Source organism: Crocodylus siamensis, chromosome 1 (genome assembly GCF_052110815.1).
Source record: "Crocodylus siamensis isolate JL-2025a chromosome 1, ASM5211081v1, whole genome shotgun sequence".
Classification (NCBI taxonomy): domain Eukaryota; kingdom Metazoa; phylum Chordata; order Crocodylia; family Crocodylidae; genus Crocodylus; species Crocodylus siamensis.
The window spans coordinates 34135053-34161532 of NC_143395.1; the positions used below are offsets into that span (position 1 = coordinate 34135053).

Below are 26480 nucleotides of genomic sequence, written 5' to 3' on the forward strand. Positions count from 1 at the left end.
TACAACTGGAATGAGGTAATACCTCTAGAAATTTCTCTCAGCCAAGCAGCCTGACTGGCTATAGGGCTGCTATAAAAAGTCTGAGGGCCCCTCCCTCTGGGGGGAGAAGATCGCGTCACTGGAGACAGAAGCTGGTGTTTCCAGGGACTGTCTGGCAGTCAGGCTCTCGGACCTACTGATCTCCTTCCCCGATTGGCACTTCGTGCTATAAGAGCGATTGCGGTTTTGATCTCCTGGTTCCCGATTAAGTTTCACCGATTACTGACTACGATTTGGGCCATCCCACTGCAACTTCACCTCAGCAATCTGGCATCCTGACCTCGGCATTACTCTACGGCTACCCAATTGTCCATCAATTGGGACTGGCGTCACGTCTTATTTCATCGTTCACCGTGTTACAGATTCGTTGTGTTGTTTGTGTTATCCATTCAATGAGCTGTTGACCAGCCCTGGGACTAAGTCTCCGGACTGAACCTCGTGGGCCAACAGACCCCTTTGTTGTTCTTGTCATTCGTAAGTTTGCTAACTGTAACTGAAGACATCATTTTCCTACGCACCTAAGCGTAAGTCAAATAAATTCCATCTTGTTTAAGAAACCGCTATGCTTCCCCTGCCTCAGTTCTCCATAGCCAATAGAACCTGGCCTGTTTCCGTGTCTAATCGCCACCCCAGCCCACGGTTACTCTGGGGCTTGGTTCACCCCTCCGGGACATGGCGTCACGAACAGGATCCGCGGGAGGTGAACTGGAGACTGAGTGGATAAAAAAGTGCCCATGGAGCAGTGAGGATCGCCAGACGACTGAGCTGAGCAATGTGTGGGATCATCTTAATTACCACCAAGCTGTGAATCCAGCAGGGGAAACTATGAGCAGGTATCTGTCCCTCCGGGGAGATGGCAGGGAAGGCTCACCCCGGGAGCTCTGGGCTGTGTTTTAAAAGACCCTAGGGTTGTGTATCGCCCGAAGGGAGACACTGGATCCTTAGCCTTAATGAAAAAGAAAATTCCAGCCGTAGCAAAATCCCATCCAGACCGGGAATTTGCAAAGTGCATACAGTATATGAGGGAAGGGGGTGAGGATACTCCTCCCGACGAATTTAACTGTCCGAGCCTTATGAGTGGGTTAAGGGGGCACAAGCTCCTGGTTCAGCTACGAGAAAATCTGGAGAAGAACGGGAGGAAGATAAAGTGGACAGGAGTGAAATGGAGAAAAGGCTGCATAATAAACATTTTATTTAGAGAGTACGTGGCTTTATTAAGGGAACTCACTGACACCAGAGCACAGCTCATGTCCGCAACAAAAGTCGCAAGCAAAATTATAGCCGGAGGGCCATTGCAACATGGCGCCGGCCATGTGGTGAGCATGCCTAGAAACATGCTGACGCCACAGCATCCTGCTCCACCCATACCCAGCCCACTTCCAGGTAAAGCACTGCCTGTGACCCCGCCTGCCTGGGATCCACTCCCTGCTACAGCACCACCCTCTGTAATCAAGTCACTGCCTCCGTATGTCAGTCAGCGCCCTCTGGAGGACGCACGGGAGAATTGCAACTATATTCACAGCCGAGGGAGAAACAATGTAACCCAGGACTCCGAACAAGAAGCAACGGAGGAAGAAAGTAACCGGAGGAGTAACGAGAAAGATAGGAGTGTGGCAACCACCAATGTGGAACCAGAGATCACATCTGCTTATCCAATAGCTGTACAAAAGTATACTATGGGACCTAACAGACAACAGCAAATGACCACAACCACCAGGTCTAGGACAAGATCAGAAATGAATGAACTCAAAAGAGAGACTAGCATCAGAAATGAAGAGACTCCTATAGCCTGGCTAGGAAGGTTAGTAGCTGAGGCTGGAAGTGAGTTAGTAGACAGGGAAGAAGCCTTGCAATTGGTTAGGAATGCAGCATGGAGCCGAGCGAAGGTGGTGGATCCAATCCCCGTATTAGCAAACTATTACTGGCCCATCCCCTTACCAGCACTTGCAGTAGAGGGACTACAGCGGAAGGTTCATGCATGGCATGAAGGAATAGTGAATAAAGCAAATGCTGCTACCCTGATACATGCAGTTATAGGAGCATCCTATGCTCTTTGGAATCCGACCTTTAGGGCATTAAATCTTACTCCAGATCAGGTGCAAGGAGCATGGCCACACCGCTATGCCACCACACCAGGGGATGTCCCTTGCCTAGCAGAAGCTATAGAAGCGGCATCAGAAATTTATGGAGGAAATCTAACTATCACCGTCTGTCTATTATTAAGTCCTTCTATAAATGGCCCCGTGATGCACACTCTAGGCTTATTAGATCAACTGCAAGGAGCGATGCGACTGAGACCCCAAAAGAGTGCATACCCTACTCAAAATGAAGAATGCGAAATACAACAGGTGTACCCCATTGGAAGTTCCAAAAGGCCTTACCTCTGACCAGCTGATAAGAGAACTTACCATCAGGCTTATCAGAAGAAGGTGATTAGAAGTCCACCACAAATGAGAATGAATCATCAGCCGCGGAATTCACCGCCACAAAATCCCAGGAATTCCTCAAGCTATCCGCCTTTTCAACGGACACCATTGGAAAGAGCCATATGTGCCTTTTTGATGGAGAAGTCAGGTCTATCAAAAGAACAATTGCGGTCACTCGGGGGTGAAGGACAGCGGGCTTTAGCCAGGACATTGGGCTTCGAAGAAAAAAGAAAGCAAAAAAACGAATAAGTGCTGTCGGCGGAGGTCCAGTGACCGGCAGCTACACCAGCTCTGTAAAACAAGAAGGCAAACGGACAACGGATAACGGTTTAAAACAATCCAAGTTAACTCGATGCTCACCAGTTCAACGAAACGATGACCCAAAGCAGAAAACATTATCCTGTCACGATGAAATGACCCTTAAACCAGTTATACAGGGTTCGGAGAGTTATAAAAAGGTAAAGGTAAAACAAGGAGTGGAAATTAATTTTCAGATGGAAGGGACGTCGGGAGACGAGGGTATTGACGGTATGGAGGAAAAAGGATCACCGGTTTTAGGAGAAAGAGTTGGTGTGGCAATAAACCACGCAAAAGTTTTCAGTAATGATCCACGACCGTATTCAGTGGTAAAGATTCAAGATCCTGAGAATCCAGATAAAATAGTCCCCACGGAATTTTTATTGGACACAGGGGCGCAAATAAATGTAATAAGAGCTACAATCCCGCATATCAGAATGAATCGGATAATGCTAGTGGAAGGGTTGAACACTGCCACCACGACAAATAAAGTAAAAATCTTGGTAGAAGGAAAGAAGAAGAGTCTAGAGGCAGTAGTAGGAAGTATGCATATCTTAGGAGTGCCCAGGATAAGAATGTTGGGTTTGAAACAGAAAGTGATGGAGGCATTGCCTATAACTACTATTGCAACCCACGAAAGACATAAACCCGAGTTGAAGATCAGTTCTTCCTGGAGATATAACCCTATCCCCACAAAGGGAAAACTTAGGGAGCCGTTGGAAAAGTTATTGAAGCACTTAGAAGATCAGGGATCTATTACTGCTATTCCTGCAAGCGCAAGATTATCCCCAAGATGGGGCATAGAAAAACCCGGGAAACCATTGGAGGTCAGGTTAGTTGTGGACTACAGTGAGGTGAATAAACGTTGTACCGAACTGACACAACCTACTCCATGCAACTTGGTTCAGAGTTTAAGAGAGATGGCTGAATATCAAGCAGAGAAATGGCTAGGAACTACCTTAGATTTAAAAGATATGTTTTTTTCAATCCCCATTCAAGACGATGATGGAGTGTTAAATATGTGTGTGGCTGGTAAAATGTTCCGGTGGAATGTATGTCCTCAAGGATATCGGAACGCTCCCACATTAGCCACTGCTGCAATGAACTGTAGTCTTGAGAAGTTCTGCCACAATAACCCAGACAGTAGACAAGTGGAAATGTGGAGTTATATTGACGATGTAGCTATAATGGGTCGGGAGAAAGGAGTAGTTGAAAGAATTACCCAGGATCTGGTAGAGCATCTCTCAAAAGATGGATGGATGGTAAATTTAAAGAAGTCAAAATTGAACCCAACCTCTGAAATCGAATTCTTGGGAACACTGTTCAAGGGAGAGAGACGGTACGGAGTGTCTCATGGAGGAAAAGATATTGCCACCGGTTAAAGGATAAAATCCCCAAAACTAAGGCAGAGTTCCAATCCATTTTAGGAAAGTTAAACTGGCTGAGACATTACATCTTACCTGAACAATTGTCAGTCCTATCGAGGGTCCAACAACAAATCAGAGATAAGAAGAAGAGCACCGTGGACAGGAAAAGATACAAAGGCTTTGGAGAGGCTGTTAAATACCATTGAAAACACTTCCTTAAGCGCCATAAACTTTTCAGTTCCATTGATAGTAACCATAGGATTCTCGGATGAACATCTGTTCTCCACCGTAAAGGACTCTAGTGGAAATCTGATTTATACGGTGCATAGGACAATTCAGTCAGCTCAACATCGGTACAGGACCGTTGGTAAAATTTTGATGGCTGCCCAGTTAGTAGAACCATTATCGGTAGGACACGGGAAATTCCAAGCGGTAGGAGCCACCTTACTCCTGCGTTTGCTCCATAATCGACGGGACCCATGCTTCCAAGGGGATTCATCCACTTGGAGTGGTCTGGTGCTGAATCATGTATACCAGTGGCACCACTGGAAGCATGTGGATATAACACCTCTAGAACCAGTGAGGCAAGATGAAAAGGTCATTCTATATGGAACTACGGAACCCGCTTGGATGGCCTTAGACGGTACCACCCGAGAGGGAGGAAGATACGGGTATCACTGTAAACCATGCCGAGTACATCACGTCCACTCGGGGTGTGAGTCGGCCCAACACAATGAACTCTTAGGGTTTAAAGAGCTCCTGCTACATTGTCTTACGTGTCACAATGGAACCTTTCCAGTTCCAATCCTTGCTACAGATTCCCAATACATCTATAATATTGTTACCGGCCGAGCCACAGAATCTGAAAATCTCGATGTGTGGGAAGAGATCTATGATTTACTGAGTGAGTTTGAAATACCACCACTAGTAAAGCACACCGATCACACACTACAGATACTGATCCAGTGCACGAAGTTATAGATAAAATCCTGCAAAAACCAAACTGCTGGGAACAAGTATTCGTCAATGAATCCATATGTACAGACCCCTACTTGACATGGCTGCATGAACACTGGAACCATCCAGGGTCTCGAGCATGCCACGAGCGATGGAACTGGATAGTGAAAGAAAATCCAGGGTATGGCCGCTCGCAAGATTGGAAAAGGATAGTTCAAGCGTGCGAAGTATGTGCAAAAGAAAAGTGCCACCCTACAGGAAACACAAAGGGCATCTTTGATAAGAAAGAGTTTAATACAGGAAAGACTTGGCAAATTGATCTGTTGGGACCGTTACCCGAAGCTGCTATTCCGAATAAAGGGTTGATAGTAGTGGATCTGGGAACACAACAGGTTACCGTCATCCCATTATGAAATACTCACGCTGCAGCCGTAATATCTGTCTTGATGAGTGTATTTTCTGTCTGGAAAGTACCGGATATTATCCAATCGGACAGAGGACCACCGTTTACTTCTACCGCAATAGAAAGATTTGCTGCATCATATAATATACACTGGCATCACCATGTACCCTACCATCCTCAGTCAAACGGTGTAGTGGAGAGAGCTATAGGGTTATATAAAGAGGCATTGCGAACTAGAGGGAACGGAACATATAAAGGCTGGGTAAAGCACAATCATGAAGTACTCACAAACCTTAACGCTGATAAAGAACTTTGGAATACGAGAGATGTTGCACCGACAGATCCATGGAAGCCTAAATTCCAGCCTTCGGAACTCGTGTGGGTCATGCTTCCAGACCCAAAAAACAAACACCCAAAGGTCCGAACAGGAGTAGTAAAGACACCAGAAATGTACCCAAATACGTACTTAGTCGAGCTTGAAGAGAGCGGTCGAAGTATTATAACCCACCACAATTGGTTGACACGAAGAGCGGAAAAACAACCGCCTGATAAGATAGGCCCGTAATGTAATGTAAATTATGATATTGGAAATCCTGTTCTGTCCTGCTGTGTTTTATATTTCAGGACAAGAGTAACTGAGCATACGGAGAAGTGATCAAACCACCCACCAAACGAAGACATCGGATCGCGGACATCAGAACATGATTGGGACAATCAGACTGTTGTACTGTATATTTTGCATATATGTTACCGTTGCTTCAATTCAGAGCTCTGATGTTTCATCAAATTCTGTTCTTAGACTTATATCGCTATGGGCAAATGTCACTGGGAATGATGAAAGGGGGGAGGGATTAACAGCGTGTTTGAAGGTCCCCATGTCAACAGAAGATCAGATCCTTATTCCCTATGTCATGCCCCATAACGTCACCGAATGGTTTTATAGGATAGTAAGACATAAGGTGTCATCTATAAATATCACCCAAAATTCATTAAAAAATAAAAACTGGGTGATAAATTATGCATGGAGGAAAGATTTAACTATTTTTGACCTATATAACTTTAGAGAAAAGAGGTGTGAACGAACCCCCATAGAACAATCAACCCCACTTAAGACCGAAAAAATACCATGCTCAAAGATTCCATGGGGAATTAACGCAAATGAGGAAAAAGAACCCCCTGGGGACGATTTACTTAATTGGGACCCTAGGTCTGTAAATCCGGCCTGGATAGTGTCATTGCCTCCCCATCCAGGACCAGGACAAGTAGTCCCAGTTATCCGGGTTCCCCTTAAGACACCAAAACCCATAACGAAATGGAAAGTCAGCTCTGCTGAAAAGTACCTAATGTTTTACTATCCTGTCCTGCGAGCCTCAGTACTCAGTGCCACGTGTCACGGTATAACCAGCTATATAGATGCGAACTACCCAGATCAGCTTTTTAAATTCGAGATAGCTGTTTAGAATTATATACTCCTGCTCCATTGGGACTTGTGTGGGCCTGCAATGATGGGCGATTGATGTTAAGGTTACCTGCAACACTTTCTGGGGTTCGGTGTTTTCTAGGTACTGTTCTATTCTGTCCCCCATTATCCGTTGACACCGCTCATCCACCCAGTCCAGCTGTGTTACATAGAAGCGCCCGATCATCCAGTCCAGTTTGGAGCTCTCTGACTAGGGGAGAAAGAATAGCCCAGGGATCGAGTTGGGCATTTGAAGGACTCCTTCTATGGGGTCTTGGAATTGCAAAAGCACGAATAGCTCTAGCAGAATTAGCGGAGCAAGTTGAGCTTTTGGCCAACGAGACGGTTACAGGATTCGAGCTGATTAATCAACAGCTCCAAGCCACCTCCCGCATGATGATGCAGAATAAATTGGCATTAGATACCTTACTGATCCAACAAGTGGGGTTATGTCAGTATCTCAACCTATCCCACGAGATGTGTTGCATCGCCATTCCTAACATATCTATCCCCCTCCAACAACAGATAGTAAAAAATTCGAAAAATAGCAGAAGATGTTAACGCCATCTCTGGCCTTGGAAAGGGATGGTTATCTCAGATCTTTAAGTGGTTTGGATGGAATGCTTCATCATGGGTGATGAATTTGTTACCCCCTTTACTATCCTTTCTGGTTATCGTCATTGTTATAACTACGTTAGTTTGTTGTGTATTCAAGTGCGTCAAAAAGCAAATGTCTGATTTATCTGTCTTTGTCTATACTCGCATACCGACTCACATAAGCTTGCAAGAGGGAGCTGAAAATGAAGGAGATTACGAGCTCTAAGATAACGTTCCTGGTTCTTGCATTGACAGCAAGGGGGCATGTTGGAGCAAAATTTTAAGTATAGGTGCTGCCAATGCATGAACTCAGTTTGACTGAGAGTGGAAAATTCCATACAGGGCCTGAACTACCCTTTCTATGACCTCAGGAGCTGTCAATCAGCCCTGACCCACTTTCAGCCCTGAGCAGACTCAGTTGCTACACAGATCTTATTGCAGAGCATGCCCAGTGTACAACTGGAATGAGGTAATACCTCTAGAAATTTCTCTCAGCCAAGCAGCCTGATTGGCTATAGGGCTGCTATAAAAAGTCTGAGGGCCCCTCCCTCTGGGGGGAGAAGATCGCGTCACTGGAGACAGAAGCTGGTGTTTCCAGGGACTGTCTGGCAGTCAGGCTCTCGGGCCTACTGATCTCCTTCCCCGATTGGCACTTCGTGCTATAAGAGCGATTGCGGTTTTGATCTCCTGGTTCCCGATTAAGTTTCACCGATTACTGACTACGATTTGGGCCATCCCACTGCAACTTCACCTCAGCAATCTGGCATCCTGACCTCGGCATTACTCTACGGCTACCCAATTGTCCATCAATTGGGACTGGCGTCACGTCTTATTTCATCGTTCACCGTGTTACAGATTCGTTGTGTTGTTTGTGTTATCCATTCAATGAGCTGTTGACCAGCCCTGGGACTAAGTCTCCGGACTGAACCTCGTGGGCCAACAGACCCCTTTGTTGTTCTTGTCATTCGTAAGTTTGCTAACTGTAACTGAAGACATCATTTTCCTACGCACCTAAGCGTAAGTCAAATAAATTCCATCTTGTTTAAGAAACCGCTATGCTTCCCCTGCCTCAGTTCTCCATATCCAAAGAACCCGGCCTGTTTCCGTGTCTAATTGCCACCCCAGCCCACCGTGACTCTGGGGCTTGGTTCACCCCCCCGGGACAGAACATAGCACCACACCACTTTCAAAAGCAGCAGTAAGGCATGGAGCAGGCAGAGCACAGCTCGCAGCTGTAGCCCACCCATGCCTGCTGCAAAGATCAGGGGGCCATGGCCTCCCCTTGGCTGTCAAGCACCGTGCCCCTGGAGGAGCTGCCAGGCTCCAATTGTCCCACAACCCAGCACAGCTGTGGCCTCATGCACCATGACTGGATCCTCGGCCGGCCTGGGTCGTGGGACAATCAGAGCCCAGCAGGTCATCCAGGGGCATAGCACGGTGAAGCCGAAGTGGGGAAATATGCCCCAGCTCCCCCATGGTGCACACAGCACTGGGGAGCCGGTTCTCCCCCTCCCCTGGACAAGCCACCCACATCCCCGTCCTGTTCCCCATTGGGACTCAGCCACACATTACAGGCCCAGCTCCAAGCCCCACCTGGCTGGGCAGCAGCTCCAGTCCTGTCCCACTACTTCCCTACAACGGCCTCAATTCCCTTATTCCCCACTTACCTGCTGGAGCTACTCTGAAGGCTGCCTGGGGCCAGTGCATGTCTTTGCATGTGGCACCTCTGTTACCTCTCAGCTCACTGTTCTTGGGGAACCCTGGCACAGGACGCAGCCTGTCTGACTCACAAAGAATTTTCCCCTCCCCACCTTTACCTAAACAGGAACTGATTATGAAAGACAATGAAGATGCAGTGGGAGACACACCTAAAGCCCTCCAGATAAGGGAACAACTCACCCGGTCTAATTTGCACCTGAGATGGAACCAGATGACAACTCATTTAAATGGGAGATGGGACAGGAATGCACCTTCATTAGCATTCAGGATGGAGAACAGAAATTCCAAGGCAAGGACCACACTGAATTCTGGGATCAGAAAAGCAGATGAATGCTACATGATGGGGAATCTGTGCTCCAAATGCTAATCAACCCACATGTACACACACCCAGCTCAGCATTTAGCAGACCAATTCTTATCTGGATTTACAAAGGACTCCCTCCCCCCAGGCTCCACACCTACACACACACACACACACACACACACACACACAACATCTAACCAGAATTAAGCAGAATTAAAGTTTAATAGGCATCTCGGACTGTAGATTGCCCGGTCACACTATGGGAGGCCTATTTAACCTTGATTGACTAAAACTTGGTTGCCAGGTGAGGAAATGCTGAGGCAAGAGACCAAGTCAGAGGGGGTATGGAGAACACTTGAACAATGGTTAAGGGTTCATAACAGCATCCAGCCTGTTGGAGCCCTGACCACAAATGCTGTCATACTTTTCCCGGGATGACTGGTAGAAGTCCTCCCGGCAAAGTTATGAACACTCCAAGTAATCAATAACTTTTAGCAAGGTCTGAAAAATTCATACTCAGCTGATGCCTATTCACAACAGGTAACAATACAAAACCCTGATGCTGCAAGCTATCTATTGTTTTTGAAGAAACAATGAGGTATCCCATCCAGCATATCTGCTATCCATAAGAATTTCAAGTTGGCTCCTAAGTGTCTGGTTACTCCTTAAAAACTTATGTTTTTCCTGGTTGTTAATCAGTTTATTGAGATGTTCCAAACCAGATAACCCCTTGTCAATAGAAAAGATAATTATTTACACTATTAAAAGAATGCTTTGAAAAAGCTGAACTCAAAGTATGAAAATCTGTAAAAATGCAACAAAGTTATATTTCAAGAGAAGAAATCTGTCTGACACGATCCACTGTTGTTCTCGAGATGCTGGAAGAAACAGATCATCTCCCTTCAAGGATTGTGCTAAGAACCCTGCCTGTCAGCATTGGAACCCGACAGCCTTGGACTGGTGATCTCCCAGCTCTCGCTCCCTCTCCCTCTCTCTTTTCTCTTTTCTCTCTAGGCATAGATTTCTGAACTTGAACTGTATTAGTTAAGCTTGAGCTAAGTTTCCCCAAATACTTAGTGAAAACAGGGTAGTATTGTAATTGCTTTGATTGTGTTCCTTTGCATGTCTATTATTACTAGTACCATTACACATTTCATATACTCAGCAATAAATAGCTTTTATAGTCAAACTGGTAGTAACCAGGTGTATGTTTCCTTCTCTACTTTCCTTCCCCACTTGCTCTGCAGCAACACTTCTTTTATCTAAGCTAAAGATCCCTGTGAAGCCCAGAAATACTGTGGGGTCTGCTCATCAAGAGGCTACCACTACTAGGACAGTTAGGGCAAAAGATTGGGATGTGCTGAGTTTGAAACACATGAGGGGATCAGCTTGTACAGGCTGATTGACCCAGTTTGGCTCAGACGTGCCCTTGTGAACTGAATGCTGGCCGATGAGGGTGTCAGCTAGACACCCACCTGGATTCAGAGGTATTCTGTTTACCTGTGTGCTTGTGTCTGACTGCAGTTTATTGTTGGCATATGAGGGTGTCAGCCTGTCCATGCTGATCAACCCAGCTGGATCAGGTGTGTCACGTTAATCTGTGTGTGTTTGTGTGTATGACTGATTTGGACACTGGAGGAACCCAGCCCCATTGAAACTGAGTCCTGCAAGATAGCTCCATTGGGGGTGAGGACTTGCAGAAGGGAGATATACAGCTCCGTATAGAAACACAAATAACACAAGCAGCACATTGATAGAATTACAAAGACCCTAAAAATGTATCCCTAATAAATAAGCATACCCCAAAGTGATAGGCAAATCTGGTAACATCCCTGTCTTCCACCTTCCTCCCAACAGCTCTTTACCTGGGCTGGAGTGTCAGTATAGGCGCTTTGCTGCCCACTTAAACAAGTAGCTATCTCAATTACTCAAACTGGTCAAGTGTTTCCACTGCACATGCACCACTGGGGTGGTAAGGAGATTGCCCCAAGGTGTCTTACTGCACATACATGTAGTGGATACCTTTAAGAGTGTTATGTATAAGTTGTTACCTTGGCCTATGGATTGCAGGAGGAAAAAGTAGAACAGCAGAACTACAGGTAGGGTTGTACTGCTTTCTGAATAAACAAGCTTTATCCTTCTATAGTGTAACTCCTTTATCTTTTGAGAACTACACGGACCGTACCTGATACCTCTGCCCAACTAGACACTGAGCCATTGGCAACTAGTTATTGATAACAATGATCCGGTACCTGGGACCTCAGTCAACCTCTATGAATTCTCAAAAAGTATAGCCAATAGATCTGAAATTACCTCTGCCAATTCCTTCAGTACCCTAGGATGCATCTCAGCCAGTCCTGCTGACCTGAAAGCATCTAATTCTTTAAGTAATCTTTAACCTGTTAACCACTATTCTAGGCTGTTTTACTCCTTCCCTAACTTTGCTGCCAACTGCACTCATCATCTGGTAACAGCCCACGTTTATTAAGTTTGAAGTAAAAAAATGGCACTACATACTTCAACCATTTTTTTGTGTCATCCATAACTAAATTGCCTTCCACACTGCATAAGGGACCTAGAGCTTCTCTGGTATTTCTCTGACATGCTTGTACAATCTTTTTTCTTTGGCTTCTATGTCCCTTACTAGTTGCACCTCAAACCATGTGTTGGCATTCCTAATTTTCTTCTTGCATACCTGTGCAAATACTCTTATACTCTTCCCTAGTATTATGACCAAGCTTGCACTTTTTACTATTCCTTTTTGAATTTCAACTCTCTGAAGAGATCACTGTCTAGCCATTATTCTGTTGCATCAGGATAGCTTGTTCTTGTGCCCTTAAGCAAGTCTTCTTAGTGAGTCCAGGAGGGCTGGCTGTACTTTTTTCTCCTCAGATATGCCTCCCAGGGGATCCTGCCCACCAGTTCCCTGAATTTGTTAAATCCTGCTTTCTTGAAGTCCAGTCTTTGTTGTGCTTCCTCTTTCACCTTAACATGCTTATCTCTATTATTTTGTGGTCACTGTTACCCAAGTTGCCCTCCAACTTCACATTCTCAACCAATTCCTCCTTGTTTACAAACAGCAAGTCAAGAAGAGCTTCCCTCCCAAGTTGGCCTCTCCACCACCTATATCAAAAATTTGGCCCCAAAACCCTCCAGGAACTTGCTGAACTACTTGTGCACTGCTGGGTTTCCCTTCCAGCAGATCTCCTATTAATTAAAACTCCACCGTGAAAACGAGACCCTGCGATTTGTAATCTTCCATCACTTGTTTAAAGAAGGCCCCAGCCACCTCCTCCTCCTGATTTGGTGGCCTGTATTAGAAGTCCACCATAACATACCTCTTGCTTCTCTCCTCTCTGACCATTACCCAGAGCTTTCAACAGACCTCCCTTCCACTTCATGCTGCACTTCTGAACACATGTGCATCACCTTCATACATACGATACCTCCTGTGTTGTGTGTGTGTATATGTATACACACACACACATACACACACACACAGAGTAAAAGCCCTGTTATCCAGCATGAGTGGGGAACGGTGGGGTGCTGGCTAACTAAAAATTCCAGTTAGCTGAGACCAACTGTTTTTGGCTGGACGCAGACTTGTGGGGGATGAGGGTGGCCAAAGCGGCAGCAGTGCAGGGTGGACATTTTCAGCTGGACGCAGAGCAGCATTAGCACAGGGTGGAGGGTGGCAGCAGTGCAAGCTCCCCCGCCCCCGTCCCAACACAAACCTCCCCCCACATCTGGCCAGCTGGCTGGAATTCTTGTTAATAAAATATTCTGGTTAATAACATCCCTGATAACAGGGCTTTTACCATATATATATTATTCAGGAAGGTCAGATGGGGAAAAAAGAGGTGATGCACATATGCATATATATTTATGCTGCCACTCCCTACCCCCCCACCCCCAGTCTGTCCTTCCTGAACAAGGTCTATCCATCCATGGCCAAATTCACATTCATTATCTCAACTACATCATAATTCTTAGATTGTACTAGGACCTGCAATTCTTCCTGTTTATTCCCCATGCTTCTAGCCTTAGCATACAAGCATACAAATGATGGGATCTAAGGAGATAGTACTGTATATGAGAAAATGATAGCTGCAGGAATACCCTGACATGGAAAAAAAAAGATTTATGTAATCACCTTGGCTAAATACAGACATTTGAAGAGGTTAAATCAAGTTCAACATGGCCACCCAGTTTAAACTTACCTTGTTCGGGTGCTTACCTTACACTTACAGACCTGGTTTCAGTGACAGGTAGTTAGTCTAAACCTATAACTGAACAGAAGTTCCACACATACAAACTGGTCTAAGAATTCTAGAACCCAGTTTAAGATAAATATGGATCTATGTAGTATCAAACTTATTTGGTTTAGGTCAGACCAGTGCATGGGACTTCTGTATACTTTCCCTACACAGCCCTGGGCCTGAAAACACCCAGCCACTGACCCCAGCGCTAAGGCTGCTCTTTTCACTCCACCCTGCACTATTTCTTGCTCCCCCTGGCTCCTTGTTTTCTCTGTTCTGACCAGCCAGCCTTCTCAAACCCCATCCCGCAAGCCATTTGGGGTGCAGCCTTTTTTTATTTTTTAAATCAGTGTTTGCCACTGCTAGAGCTCAGTAAGTCCTGGTATAGTGGAGGGAGAGGTGGGAGAAATGAAGGTGTAGGTTTGCTGAGGGAGGACACCACTTCATCCACAAGTCATGACGTCCCCCTACCCCACCTGCAGGTTACACAAGCCTGCCCACCACTTCATGGGATCACACCTCCCCCCATCCCCCAGTGGACCCCCAATTTTCCTGCTAGCCCTCCCATCCTAACTTACCTGATATCAGGCAACATTTTTAACTGATTTAACCTCACCTAATGTCTATACTTAGCCCACAAGCTCAGATGCTTAGGTAAATTATCTGAATCTACAAAAACTGGCCTGAAATCTTGTAGAGATACACATTCATGAGTTTGTTACTACCACAGGCTGGAAATACAGTTTCCTCATGAAATGTCACCATTATTACCTCCATTCCCAGGTAGATTTGGGATGTGCAAAAAAATGATAATTAATGTGTTAAATGAAAAACTCAGAAAAAGTTCCTATTCATTTTCAATTTTAGGTACATTTGCTTCTTTTTTTTTTTGCTCCATCTGACCTAGTTCTCCTCCTCCTAATCCAGAATCCTCAGTACTTCCACAGCAACTGCTGATGAATAACTATCTAAACTAGATGGAATATGTTTTTAGACGGCCTATTATTTGTTGTCAGACACCAACAAAAGGCAGTGTAAATTAAGAAAAAAAAAAGCCACATCACAGCTGAAAGAAATAGCAGAATCAGGAATAAAATAATGGAATCAGAATCATATTAAGGAGAAAATTATGTTTAAATCTAAAATGGATGTTTAGTTTGAAAATTAACAAGACCAGATATCCAAGTCAAGCCCCCTTCTTGGGTACTGACTATTTATAAAACTTGCCCCACTACTATGAAATATTACAGTTAATTTTAATTGAGGAAAATTCCAATAAATATCATAAAAATTCCACATTTATCTCCAAACACAAATCAGAGCAGGCACTTCAGGGGCTTCTGCACACTTCATGCTGGGTTCTGAGCTATATAGTTGCTACTGTTATGCTAGTGCAAGGAGGGAGGAAAAAAATCAGATTTATACACTTAAAAAAACTGCTGCAGAGTGGACACAGAAGGACAAAATCCACTTCTCAAGGAAGCAAGATATGTTGAGGAATTCAGTACAGCTCTGCAAAAGCTTTACATCCTGCCTTTTGACTTGAAATAGCTGAATTTACAACATACACACAAAGCCCAATTATTCTCCTTTACCTAGAATTCAATAAATTCAACATTATTTCTCTTTAGTTTTAAACCAAGTTAAAACTTTACAGGCCAGCTTCAGTAGTAGTCAAAGTTACATTTCTCACTCATTATCTCCCACTCAAACCTCAATAATCAACAAGAATTTTCCCCACTTATATTTCTCATTCCACATCTTCATTATTGCCACATTTGGCCTTCAATATTAATACCACAGGTCCCATCTTGCAAAGATCTAACTTTGGATATTCAGAGTAGTTGTATTGTATTTCACGTTTTTATTGCAATCTCTTTCCAACAGATAGTCTTTTTTATTATGTATATAGATATCTAGCATCTAGCTGAAGCCTTCACATTCAATATGGATATTATTTAATAGTGGTATACAGTGTTTGCAGGTTCATGGCCTCAGAATATCAAGATTTATCCTTATGAGAAAATGGCTTGCAAGCAAATTGCCCAAGGAGCAGAACTTGTCTTTCCATAAGGGAAACCACTTTTTCTGTCTTACAGGTATGCTATTACTTGCTATAGCGGACCTGCTTCAATGAATCTCAACAGATCCATCAAACCAGGACTTCTACTGATGAAATTCAGCAGATCATCATAAGGTTAGAAGAGGGATATAAGATACTGTGTGAGAGCTGGCTAAGGACCAAGATGAAAATGGGTCAACAATGTGAGGTCATGGTTGGCAGGGCTAACCAGACCTCGTCATGCATCTACAGGTGCATCTCAAGTAGGGCCAAGGAGGTGATCCCTCCCCCTCTATGCGGCACTGGTCAGGCCACAGCTGGACTACTGTGTCCAGTTCTGTGTGCCCCACTTCAGGAGGGATGTGGACAACAATGAGAGGGTCCAGAGGAGGGCCACTCGCATGATCCGGGGACAACAGGGCAGATCCTTCAATGAGAGACTGCGGGATCTGAACCTGTTCAGCCTTCACAAGAGGAGGCTGAAGGGGGACCTGGTGATCATCTATAAACTCAGTAGGGGACACCAGAAGGGTTTGGGAGAGACCTTGTTTCCCCTAGCGTCCCCTCGCATAACAAGGAATAACGGCCACAAGTTGTTGGAGAGTAGGTTAGGATTAGACATCTGTAAGAACTACTTCACAGTCAGGGCGGCTAGGATCTGGAACCAACTTCCAAGGGAAGTGGTGCTGGCTCCTACCCTGGGGGTCTTTAAGAGAAGGCTTGATGCCTACCTGGCTGGAGTCATTTGAGCCCAGTTTTTCTCCTGCCCAGGCAGGGGGTTGGACTTGAAGCTCTACAAGGTCCCTTCCGACCAGACTTCTATGATTCTATGATCTGTTTTAATTAGTTGTCTCAAGCAGCCACAGTGGAAAAAAGTACGGTTTTGCATTCTCTAGATTGCTTGTCTGATTTCCCAACTCTTCAGTCTCTCCTGTGCTGCAGATGGAGTGTTAGTATTTGAAGAAACAAACCCAAAGAAACGTGGGGGGGGTTGTTCTGTTTTCTTTAATGAATGGTCTACAGAAAGCAACCACCAATAGGAATAGACTATGAAATGGAGGTGAATGAAAAAGGGTTTTGAATGGGAGGGACAAGAGAAACAACACCCAAAACACCAAATGAAAAACTTTAAACACAGTACTAAGTTACTAACAGATTTAGTTTGAAAAAAGTAAAAAAGATCATGAAGTGTTATTTCTGCCTAAACAGGGAGAAATTAAATCTGTAATTTTGACAAAGTAATGGTTGTATTTGATAACTGAAAGGAAGCAGGTGGGAAGGGGAAGAGAAAAGAGAGCTAGAAATATGTTTAGCTTGCAAGGCAAAGGAATTTAATTTAGTATGGATGGTAACATTATAGTTTAATTGTGGATACTTTTGATTTTTAGGAAATTTACTGTTCCAGCATTAACAATGATTTATCCCCCTTCCCTCACCCCGCAAGCATTACTATATAGGTTGCAATAATGAAATACATAGAGGATTTTTGTCATACTACAATTGTGTATCCCCCCACACCAAACTCAAATTGTCCACTTCAAAATAAAACACCAACCAAGAAGTTTTTCTTACCAAACATTTCAACAGAAAACTCGAACAGAGATAACAAAACATAGCAATTTAGTTATATTGTGCTGCCAGATAGCAGGTGTTATTTGGAAGCGACACTGAAATTAGTGTTTAAATTGATGGAACTTGTGTTATTTTCAGTGGAGACATGGGGGGCTGGTATAAAGGAAAGAGAGAGCATGAACTTCACTGCTTGCAAGTCCTCATTACTGACAGTCATGTAATGAAATTGAATACAATTCCCAAAGTGTATTATGGAAAACTGCCAAGATGAGAAGTAAGATACCAATTAATAGTGAAAATATATTCCAAAAGAACTGAAGTGGTAAATATGCCCCAATACTAATGAAAGGGGTAAATGTAAGTTCTAGATGACTGTTGCAAGATGACATCTAGTGTTAGCTTTAAATAATAAAAGCTATGACTTCCTTTAGTTCCTGCCAAAATTGGCTGAAGTTTCAACCCTGGTCAGTTAATTTTTAAGCGAAGAGCTCTATAAAATATTCTGCAACTCTTTTAGTATCTGATCATTAGGCACGTTAAAATGAGGGACGAAATAAAGGTATTATTTTACAAACATGGAGCACACAGAATGCAGGAAATGCTGTGAATAGCTAATTTGGAACACTTGATAAGCAAATGAGAAAAAAAGAAAAAGGAAAGCTCTTCAGATCCCTGTCAGGCCAGATTTCTAGCTAATATAGTTATTGTTTCACTGACTTCACTGAAGCTGTGGTGATTTGCATAAACTGAGAATCTGGTCCTTATGCTCTGGTAAAGACATGAAATAATGTAACATTTTAGCTAAAAGAGATTTTAGTCAAAGGAATTTGCTTTCATTTTTGGTCTCCTCTTAACCATTTAAAGAATCTCCTCCTTTCCACCTCCAGAAGAGCCACTCATTCCAAAAACATGCGAATCCTAGTTTTTTTTCTGTAGACTTTGACATGTACTTTGGCTAGAGGCTCAAAAAGAAACAAGTTATCTGAAATTTCCCCTGACACGCATAGGCCTTAGGCAAACACGCAAGAAAAAAAGAGTTAGAAAACCAAATATTAGGTATCCCTCTAACTAATGAAATAAAGTAAACATAAAATACACAGAGAATTTCTCCAAAATGAATTCAAAATTTAATTACAAAAAGACAAAGTGAACTACATTAATTCCACTCTTGTTTTTAAAATCTTCAGTTCATACACTAGTAGTATGACACAGTTTGTCTCTCACTTATTTTCATATTCTCAGGAAAGTAGATTTTGTTTTCAGCAACAGCCCTAGTACAAATAGTGAGCAATATGTAAGAACCATGTATTAGATAAAAACTCACTTAAGACTACACATTGTAGTATCGTTCACTGCTAATGGGTTTGACCTTCTGTGAATGCATTTATTCTCTTTTGATGGACAGACAGAAGGAAAATTATAGGCAGATATAGAAATAAGCTTTTGGAAGTTTTGAACATTGATAGAAAATGCATGCTGTTAGAAAGTCAGCTAGATCAAACATAAAACCAAAGTGATAAACATCTATCAGGAACTACTTCAAGCAAATCTGAGACTTCATTCATTCACTGATTACTACTTTGCCCCTATTTTCCAACAAGCTAACAATGTTTATAAAATATTCAATATAGGTTTGTAGTAATGTAAATAATATTTCTCTCTCATTTGTAGAAAATAAAAGCATTTTCTGGACCACAAAATAAGACAGCGCTGTATTTTCAAAAAACAACAATGTTCTAGATATTTTTCCCAAAGAACTATTGAATAATCATGGCAAATGAAAACAGAAGTTTCATAAATTTTTAGAATGTGGAAATTCCTTAAGATTCTGTTGTTAATAGATAGACAATGAACTGTGGGACATGTGTTCAGTGGCATTTAATCCTGAAGTGGCAACTGGCTGATTAATACTATGTGAAATCTGAACGGATTCTGCATGAAGTATAATCAGTTTACCAACTGTGCTTTTATAGCAACTCAAGAAACACTTTACTAATAGAATAGTATAACATACCCACTTTTGGTAAATGGTCAGTAATTGTAGTTAAGACAACACTACTTAATTAATTCAGTAAATCAGACAATTTCAGTTCCATCTACACTCATGGAATGGCCTGATATTTTGAGATGCAGTAAACCCATTGCTCCCATTGTAATCAGTGGAACAGGCATTCCCCTTCATCTCTAAAAAGATGCCTAATAAGCTACAACTATTAGAATTTCAGACCTTACAGAAAGTTTTCAGAAATGCTCAGATTAACAGGAGAGTATTTACCATGGCCCATTCCTGTTCCCACTTACGTCAATGGGAGTTGTACCATTGTCTCCAATAGGCACAGGATTTGGTTCTTATTGTATTGGGGATATTACATATCTACGTTACTGCAAGACAAATGCTAATTATAGCTTTAGATCTAATAGTAAGGAGCAAACTTCACCTTTAATATTGAAATATTCCAAACTGTCATGCATTAGTTTCCAACCTACGCAATAAGTAAAATTTTAAGATAATTGCTGCATGGATTATTCACAAGTTAGAACAGGGCTTTCAAATTAAAAGCTATGGAATAACATGTCTTAAGCCCAATTCAGAATTTTCCACATTTAAAGCTATCATTTGCTTGTGAATAGTTTAACATATTAATGGTTACAACAATCTCCACACAGATAACAGGGATACATTCAGAAAATAGACACGTGCTAAAGCTAGACACTTCTGTTATATATAAAGCAAAATTTCCAGTTGCTTGACCAACTTGCATTAGTTGTCACTCACATTCTCAGCATACCTAAATCACAGATTTCTATATTTAGATCTAGTGTTTAGAAATTACTGAAGCTCACAAAAATAATCAAAATGTTTATTGATGCTAGTACAACTTCATCCACTTGAGGGTAAAGAAAAAGGGAACAAAGCTTTTAGGAAAACCATTGGAAAGAAGATAGAAATACTTAACTTTAGTTTCTCTACAAAAAAATACTAGCTGATTTCAAGGATGGCATGTCACTGGAAGCCATGTAAATAACTAATTTAAGATATCAGGACAGGGCATAAATAAGTGGGATGCTTTTATATTTCAATAAAAGCAATCGGTTTTATGCACTGTGTTTATAATACAATTATTTCTAGATGATTAATAAGAATATCAACTGTACTTAAAAACTATCACAAATTTCAGTCATGACCTATGAAGAACATCATATTGTTTATAGTTAAAGTCCCTTATAATCATGGAGCAGAGCTCTTTGATACCAGACTGCTTTCATTTATTCAATCGGGGATGGTGATCAGCCATCAGAGGGCATCATTTATAAATATATTTTTTTAAATATGTGGTGATAATCCTGCCCCTCCAACTCCCTAATCAGCTGTTGTTCTCAATGCATATAAAATTATACACTTTAGACTACAGAAACAATATTTGCTCAGTGTGGCACTCTGGCTGTATGACTCACATATGATACGATTAGTATAAACTACAATTGACAAATTAAAAAAAACAAAAAACAATTCAAGTATGTGTTAAAAGACACTCACAAACAGGTGCCTTGCTTTAACATTACAGCATATTGCTAAAAATTTAAAGTACATAGTAATGCAAAGGAGGAGTGCACTTTCACTGGCATTTAGCAGCTGGCTCAGTGAAGGGTGATACAGGCAGAAAGCCACATCCAAAAGCGACTCTTTAAGTGATGCCCTCACCCACCACTCATGGCAAAAAACCTTTTTTCCCTGCTTTTCAATGATGAATAAATAACTTTCTGTAGTCTATTTTAATGCATTAACCAGAGCTTACACACACACACACACACACACACACACACACACTATTTGGGTCTTAGGGATACAAACATAATATTTAAGACTTTACACTTTTAATATTTGGGACTTAGGGACACAGACACACACACAAACACAATATTTGGGACTTGGGGACACACACACACACACACACACTCCAGCTGGGACTTGAACACACACACACTCACACACAACCAGTTGGGACTTGGACATACACACACCCACACTCTCCAGTTGGGACTTGGACACACACAAACACTCCAGTTGGGACTTGGACACCCCCCCCCAGTTGGGACTTGGACACTGCCCCCCCAGTTGGGACTTGGACACTGCCCCCCCAGTTGGGACTTGGACACACACACACACTCACACACAACCAGTTGGGACTTGGACACACACACACACACTCCAGTTGGGACTTGGACACCCCCCCCCCCGCAGTTGGGACTTGGACACACGCACACACACACACACACACACCTAGTTGGGACTTGGGGACACACACACACCAGTGGGACTTGGGGACACACACACACTCTTAATATTTGGGACTTAGGGATACATGAACACACACATGCACACCCCACATTGGGTCTGAGGCGCACACACCCAGCCGCACTTACTACTTGGGTCTGACAGACACACACACGGAATATTGGGGTCTTAAGGGACTCACGCGAACACCCCCCGGAGTATTTGGGTCCGAGGGATGTACGCAGAGTGTCTGGGGAGACGCACACACTCGCACACTCAGGGACGGACACGCACGGCCTCCGCCCGCGCTCCCCCGAAACGCGGGTCCCCGGCACCGGCGCGCGCCGCTCGGGGGTCTCCGCCGGGGCCGCGGGCAGGCGCAGCCCTGGGGCTGCCGCGCGCCCCGGCCCGGGCTTCCCCGCCACAACTTCCCGGCGACTTGGCGCCGCGGCGCGGGGAAGTTTCCCGTCTTCGGGGCGGCGGGAGAGCCCGGGCCGGCTCCCGGGGGGCTGGACGGCGCCGCGCGGAGGGGCAGCGGCACGGCCAGCCCCCGTCGTGCGACCTCCCCGCGCCCGCGCCGCGGCGGGGTTACTTGCCCAGGTGGGGACGAGCAGGCTGCCCGGGCGCTCCCGCTGCTGCGCTGCAGGCGGCTGCTTCCCCGCCGCCTCCATGTCCCCCGTGCAGCAGGCGGCTCCGCGGCTGAAGGCTGCGCCCCGCCGCCGCCGCGCGCATGGACGCCCCGCGCCCGCCCGGGGCTGCCCGGGGAGGAGCAGGCGGAGGAGGAGGAGGCGGCGGCGGCGCCTGCTCCCTCCTGAACTTCGCTGCTCTGCGCGGAGAAGGCGCCGCCGCCGTCGCTGCCCGGCTCCGTGCGCTCCCTCTGGGCCCCCGCGCGGCCAGCCCTCACCTGCGGCGAGGGGGGGCGAGGAGAGGTCGCCTGCAGCCGAGAGGACCTGGGCTGGGGCTGTGCCAACGGGGGGCCCTGACGGCCGCCCTCGCGGCACCATGGTCCCTGTCACAGTGCATGCTCCGCACGACTGACTAGGAAAGGCGGGCCACAGGTGCAAAGTCATGCTCCCGCCAAAAGGACTGTCCAGCTCTAAAGAAGAGCAGCGGGCTAGGAAGGCAGTGCTCCAACATGCCTCATGGTTTCCATCCATCTTTCATTTGAACCTGGGGCAGGGCCCTTTCAATGACTCCTCTCTCCCCCCTACCCTGGAGAGGGGTCAAGGAAGAAGCTGAGACACATGAGGGCACCTATTTACATGCTGGGTCACAGATTAGAGCAGCCTCCTGGCTCCTCGGATTTGCGCCAGCTGGCTGCAGTCAGGGAGGGACTGTATTTGAATTAGGGGCTAGCTGTGCCAGCCAGACCCCAATTGAATGGTGCCCCTTCTTTCCCCCCTTCCCTTGTCTTGAGGAGTCTTAACTGCACAGTGTTTAAAGAAAAATAAAGGGAAAATGCCTATGCTCTCTTTGGCAGGACTTTTCTAGATCCTGTCCTCAAAAAGAAGAGGTGGCCCTCACCCAGCTCAAAACAGGATCCGTGAGAAGTGGGAGAAAGTAGAAGCCTCTTACCCTGGAGAAAACATAGGCCATCTCTATTAGGCGAAGGCTCAAGCTAGTTGCTTTCTAAAACAGCCGTGTCTCTGCGTGTGTAAAGGAGAACCAAGACCTGCAAGGTTAGGGTTTGAAGTGAAAGCTGTTGGGGGGTTGTAGGTGGACAGAGATGCAGAAGAAGGAGCTGGAGAAGACAGGACATTGGAGAGGAAAAGCGAAGCAATGGATGGTGATAGCACGGGGGGAGTAGGAATGCCTAGGGCAATGGGTCTCAACCTTTTTAGACTCAAGGCACCTCTCCAATTCTGGTGCCAAGAACTCAGATAGACTACAACAGATCAGAATGTATTTAATGCCATGGATTCCCATTTAGACTCTCTGGGTTTATCTTGTGAGTCATGTTTCCACACCCGCCAGTGCTAATGTGTGACACCCCTGAAAGGATTTCAGCATCCCGACTGAGAATCAGTGGCTTAAGGAGTGAACTAGGTAAAAGGCCAAGAGGCATGTGACTCAAAGTAGAAGGAGTCCAGATACTTGGAAGGTAGCTACCCTGGGGCAGATAGGTACTTCTTAAGTGAGAGGTGTCATATCCAAGTGCATAACAAAAGACAGTTTATAACTGGAGTGATCCAATGTCTTGGTAGGATGTTTTTGGAAAGTGTAACTCATATGTCTTATTTAAAAAAAAACCCTCTCTCTCTCCTCAGTGGCCACCTTTGGTACATTTATTCCCCTCTACACACCATTTTGACACTATTGACCTAGTCAAGCCCTAAACTTCCTTCCAAAACCCAAAAAAGCCTATCTGGCTGCCTTCTCCTTACCTACTGCTTCTAGTAACCAAGCCCTGCTCCCTGTGCTGCTCTCCCTGAGGATCCAAGTTTTCCTGTGTGAAATTTAATGTTGGGTGGAAGGGGAAGGGGGAGGTAGGCTTTCTGTTAATGAGAATTAAGCAACTACAAAGTATCACAGGTGTCTGGAGACTGGTTCCTCCAGGCTTGTGGCCCAGAATATGGGAAACATAAAACAACAGGGCAGGGATGATGTGTAGGGGGTGCGCACGGGTACATGTGCACCCCCTGTGCGTGGCGGTGTACCCCCTGCAAAAAGGTGCCTGTGGGCGGTTGCCACTTTCCAGCATTGCCAGCGGCATCTGTGGGCAATCCACAATCGCTGCTGGCTGCCGCCAATGCGGCCGGTGGCGCCTGTGGATGGTTGCCGACCCCTGGTTGGCGCTTGCCACCCCCCACCCCCACTGCCGGCAGTGTCTGCGGGAGCTCCCAGCTTACTGCCGCCGCTCTCCTGATGCCACCAGTGCAGCTGTGCCCCCCCAGCCACTGGGGGCATGCGCTGTCCTTGCAACAGGGAGGCAGCCGCTGCTCCTGTAGCCTCAATAGTAGTGAAATGCCTCCGTGTAACATCCTTACAGCTGGGCTTCACAGAAGGAACTAGCAATTCTTATGTATTATTTTCAGGTTTAAAAACTTCAACTAGCTAAGGGAAATGTATGCTACCCATTACAGGTAGACTGCTTCTTCCTGTGTGGAATAGTTCTTGAGGACATATACATGTGTGGCTGGCAAGGGACAGCAGTGCAGTGCAGGGATATTGCTCTGCAGAAAAGTGTCTAGACTATTCAGGAAGATGTTAGAAGATATTTTATGGTTCCTTGTAGAAGGGGGAGAATTGGGCATAGATGTTAAACATGAGGACCCATAATACATTTTTTCATATTGTTATGTTTGTAAATGAGATTCAGTTATGGCCTAGGACAGTGGTTTTCAACCGATGGTCTGCAGACTAGGTCTAACAGGTGCACAAAAGATGACTGTGATCAATACACTTACAATTCAATGGGGTCTACACCTCCATTCAAAATGTTTAGGGCTCTGCAAATGAAAAAAAAGTTGAAAACCACTGGTCATGGGGCCTCCAGACACCATGATGTGATTCATGGCCAAACTATACCTGAAGCTCCCTTTCGACTGCAGCTTTTCTCTTCCTGATGATATTCATTATTCTATACTTAGTATAAATATAGTCTATAACTAAAAAGTAGAAATGCCAAAGTAGAAATGCCAAAATAATGTAAATAGAAAAAAATTATATTCAAACACATTCTGTTATTTAAGGGATTATAATAGAAAGTGCCTTAAGAGGATAAGTAGAATAGGCAGTAATTAATTTTCAAAATGTTTCTATTTATCTATGACATGTATTTTTAATTGGAAAGCATTTTTTTTTAATGACCAGAATAAAAAGCGTATTTTCTTGAGAATCTTATCTTTCTAACAGTGTTATTTTTAATTAATTATGTGATGTGGTGAACATTGGATAGCATTTTTGAATAGCTAAGGAGCTAAACTAACATTTACTCTATTTGGATTTGATGAGTAAACTTTACAAAACTATATTCTCCTACTCTATTTCTGTGGTGATGTGATGTACTCGAAAACAGGAAGGAATAAAGGATTGCATTGAGAGAGTGGAAATAAACAAACTTGTGGCATTCAGGTATTCACAGGCCTCTCAAAGAATTAGAGATAATTCAACATTACTTTGAATCCAGAAAGGTATTTATTTCAAGTTTAAAAACACCAACTAGCTAGGCAAATGAATGCTACCTGTTACAAGTAGGCCGCTTCTTCCTGTCTCCTAGTGAAATATCTAGTTCATTTTTTTCATTATAATTTTTCTCATCTCTGTTCATTCTTCTAGTCACACTACAGTCTCAATTCTGTAAAGTGTTCTTCTTTTCCTATTCCTGAAATACATACTTGGAAACTGACGGCCATGTCAAGCAGTTATTTTAGTGTTCCCCATTCTTGTGGTTTTTACTTGCAGTTCTATTATATTAGATATTTCTAATAAAATTCTTGCTTTGTAGAATCAGGTGAGTACCTGACTTTCAGTTTCCACGTAAAAAAATAAGAAATAAAACCAATTTCTAGCTTTCATAATTTCATAGTTTCATAGTAGCTAGGGTCAGGAGGGACCTGATCAGATCATCTAGCCTGACCCCCTGCCATAGGAGGAAATGAGTGCTGAGTTCACAAGACCCCAGACAGGTGATCATCTAACCTCCTCTTGAATTTGCCCAAGGTAGGGGTGAGGACCACTTCCCTAGGAAGTTGGATCCAGATTCTGGCCACCCTAACTGTAAAATATTGCCTCCTGATCTCT

The 26480-nt window shown here is 44.3% G+C and overlaps 1 protein-coding gene across 1 annotated transcript in view; it reads right to left on the bottom strand.

Annotated features, from left to right (window-relative positions):
• SNTG2 (syntrophin gamma 2) overlaps nt 1–22491 on the bottom strand; it is a 597901-nt gene extending 575410 nt beyond the window's left edge. Inside the window, exon 1 of the mRNA XM_090031379.1 lies at nt 22334–22491. Coding sequence (XP_089887505.1) covers nt 22334–22408 — 75 coding nt within the window. The 5' untranslated portion in view covers nt 22409–22491. The remainder of the gene's footprint in view (nt 1–22333) is intronic.
• Between the last annotated feature and the right edge of the window lie 3989 nt (nt 22492–26480).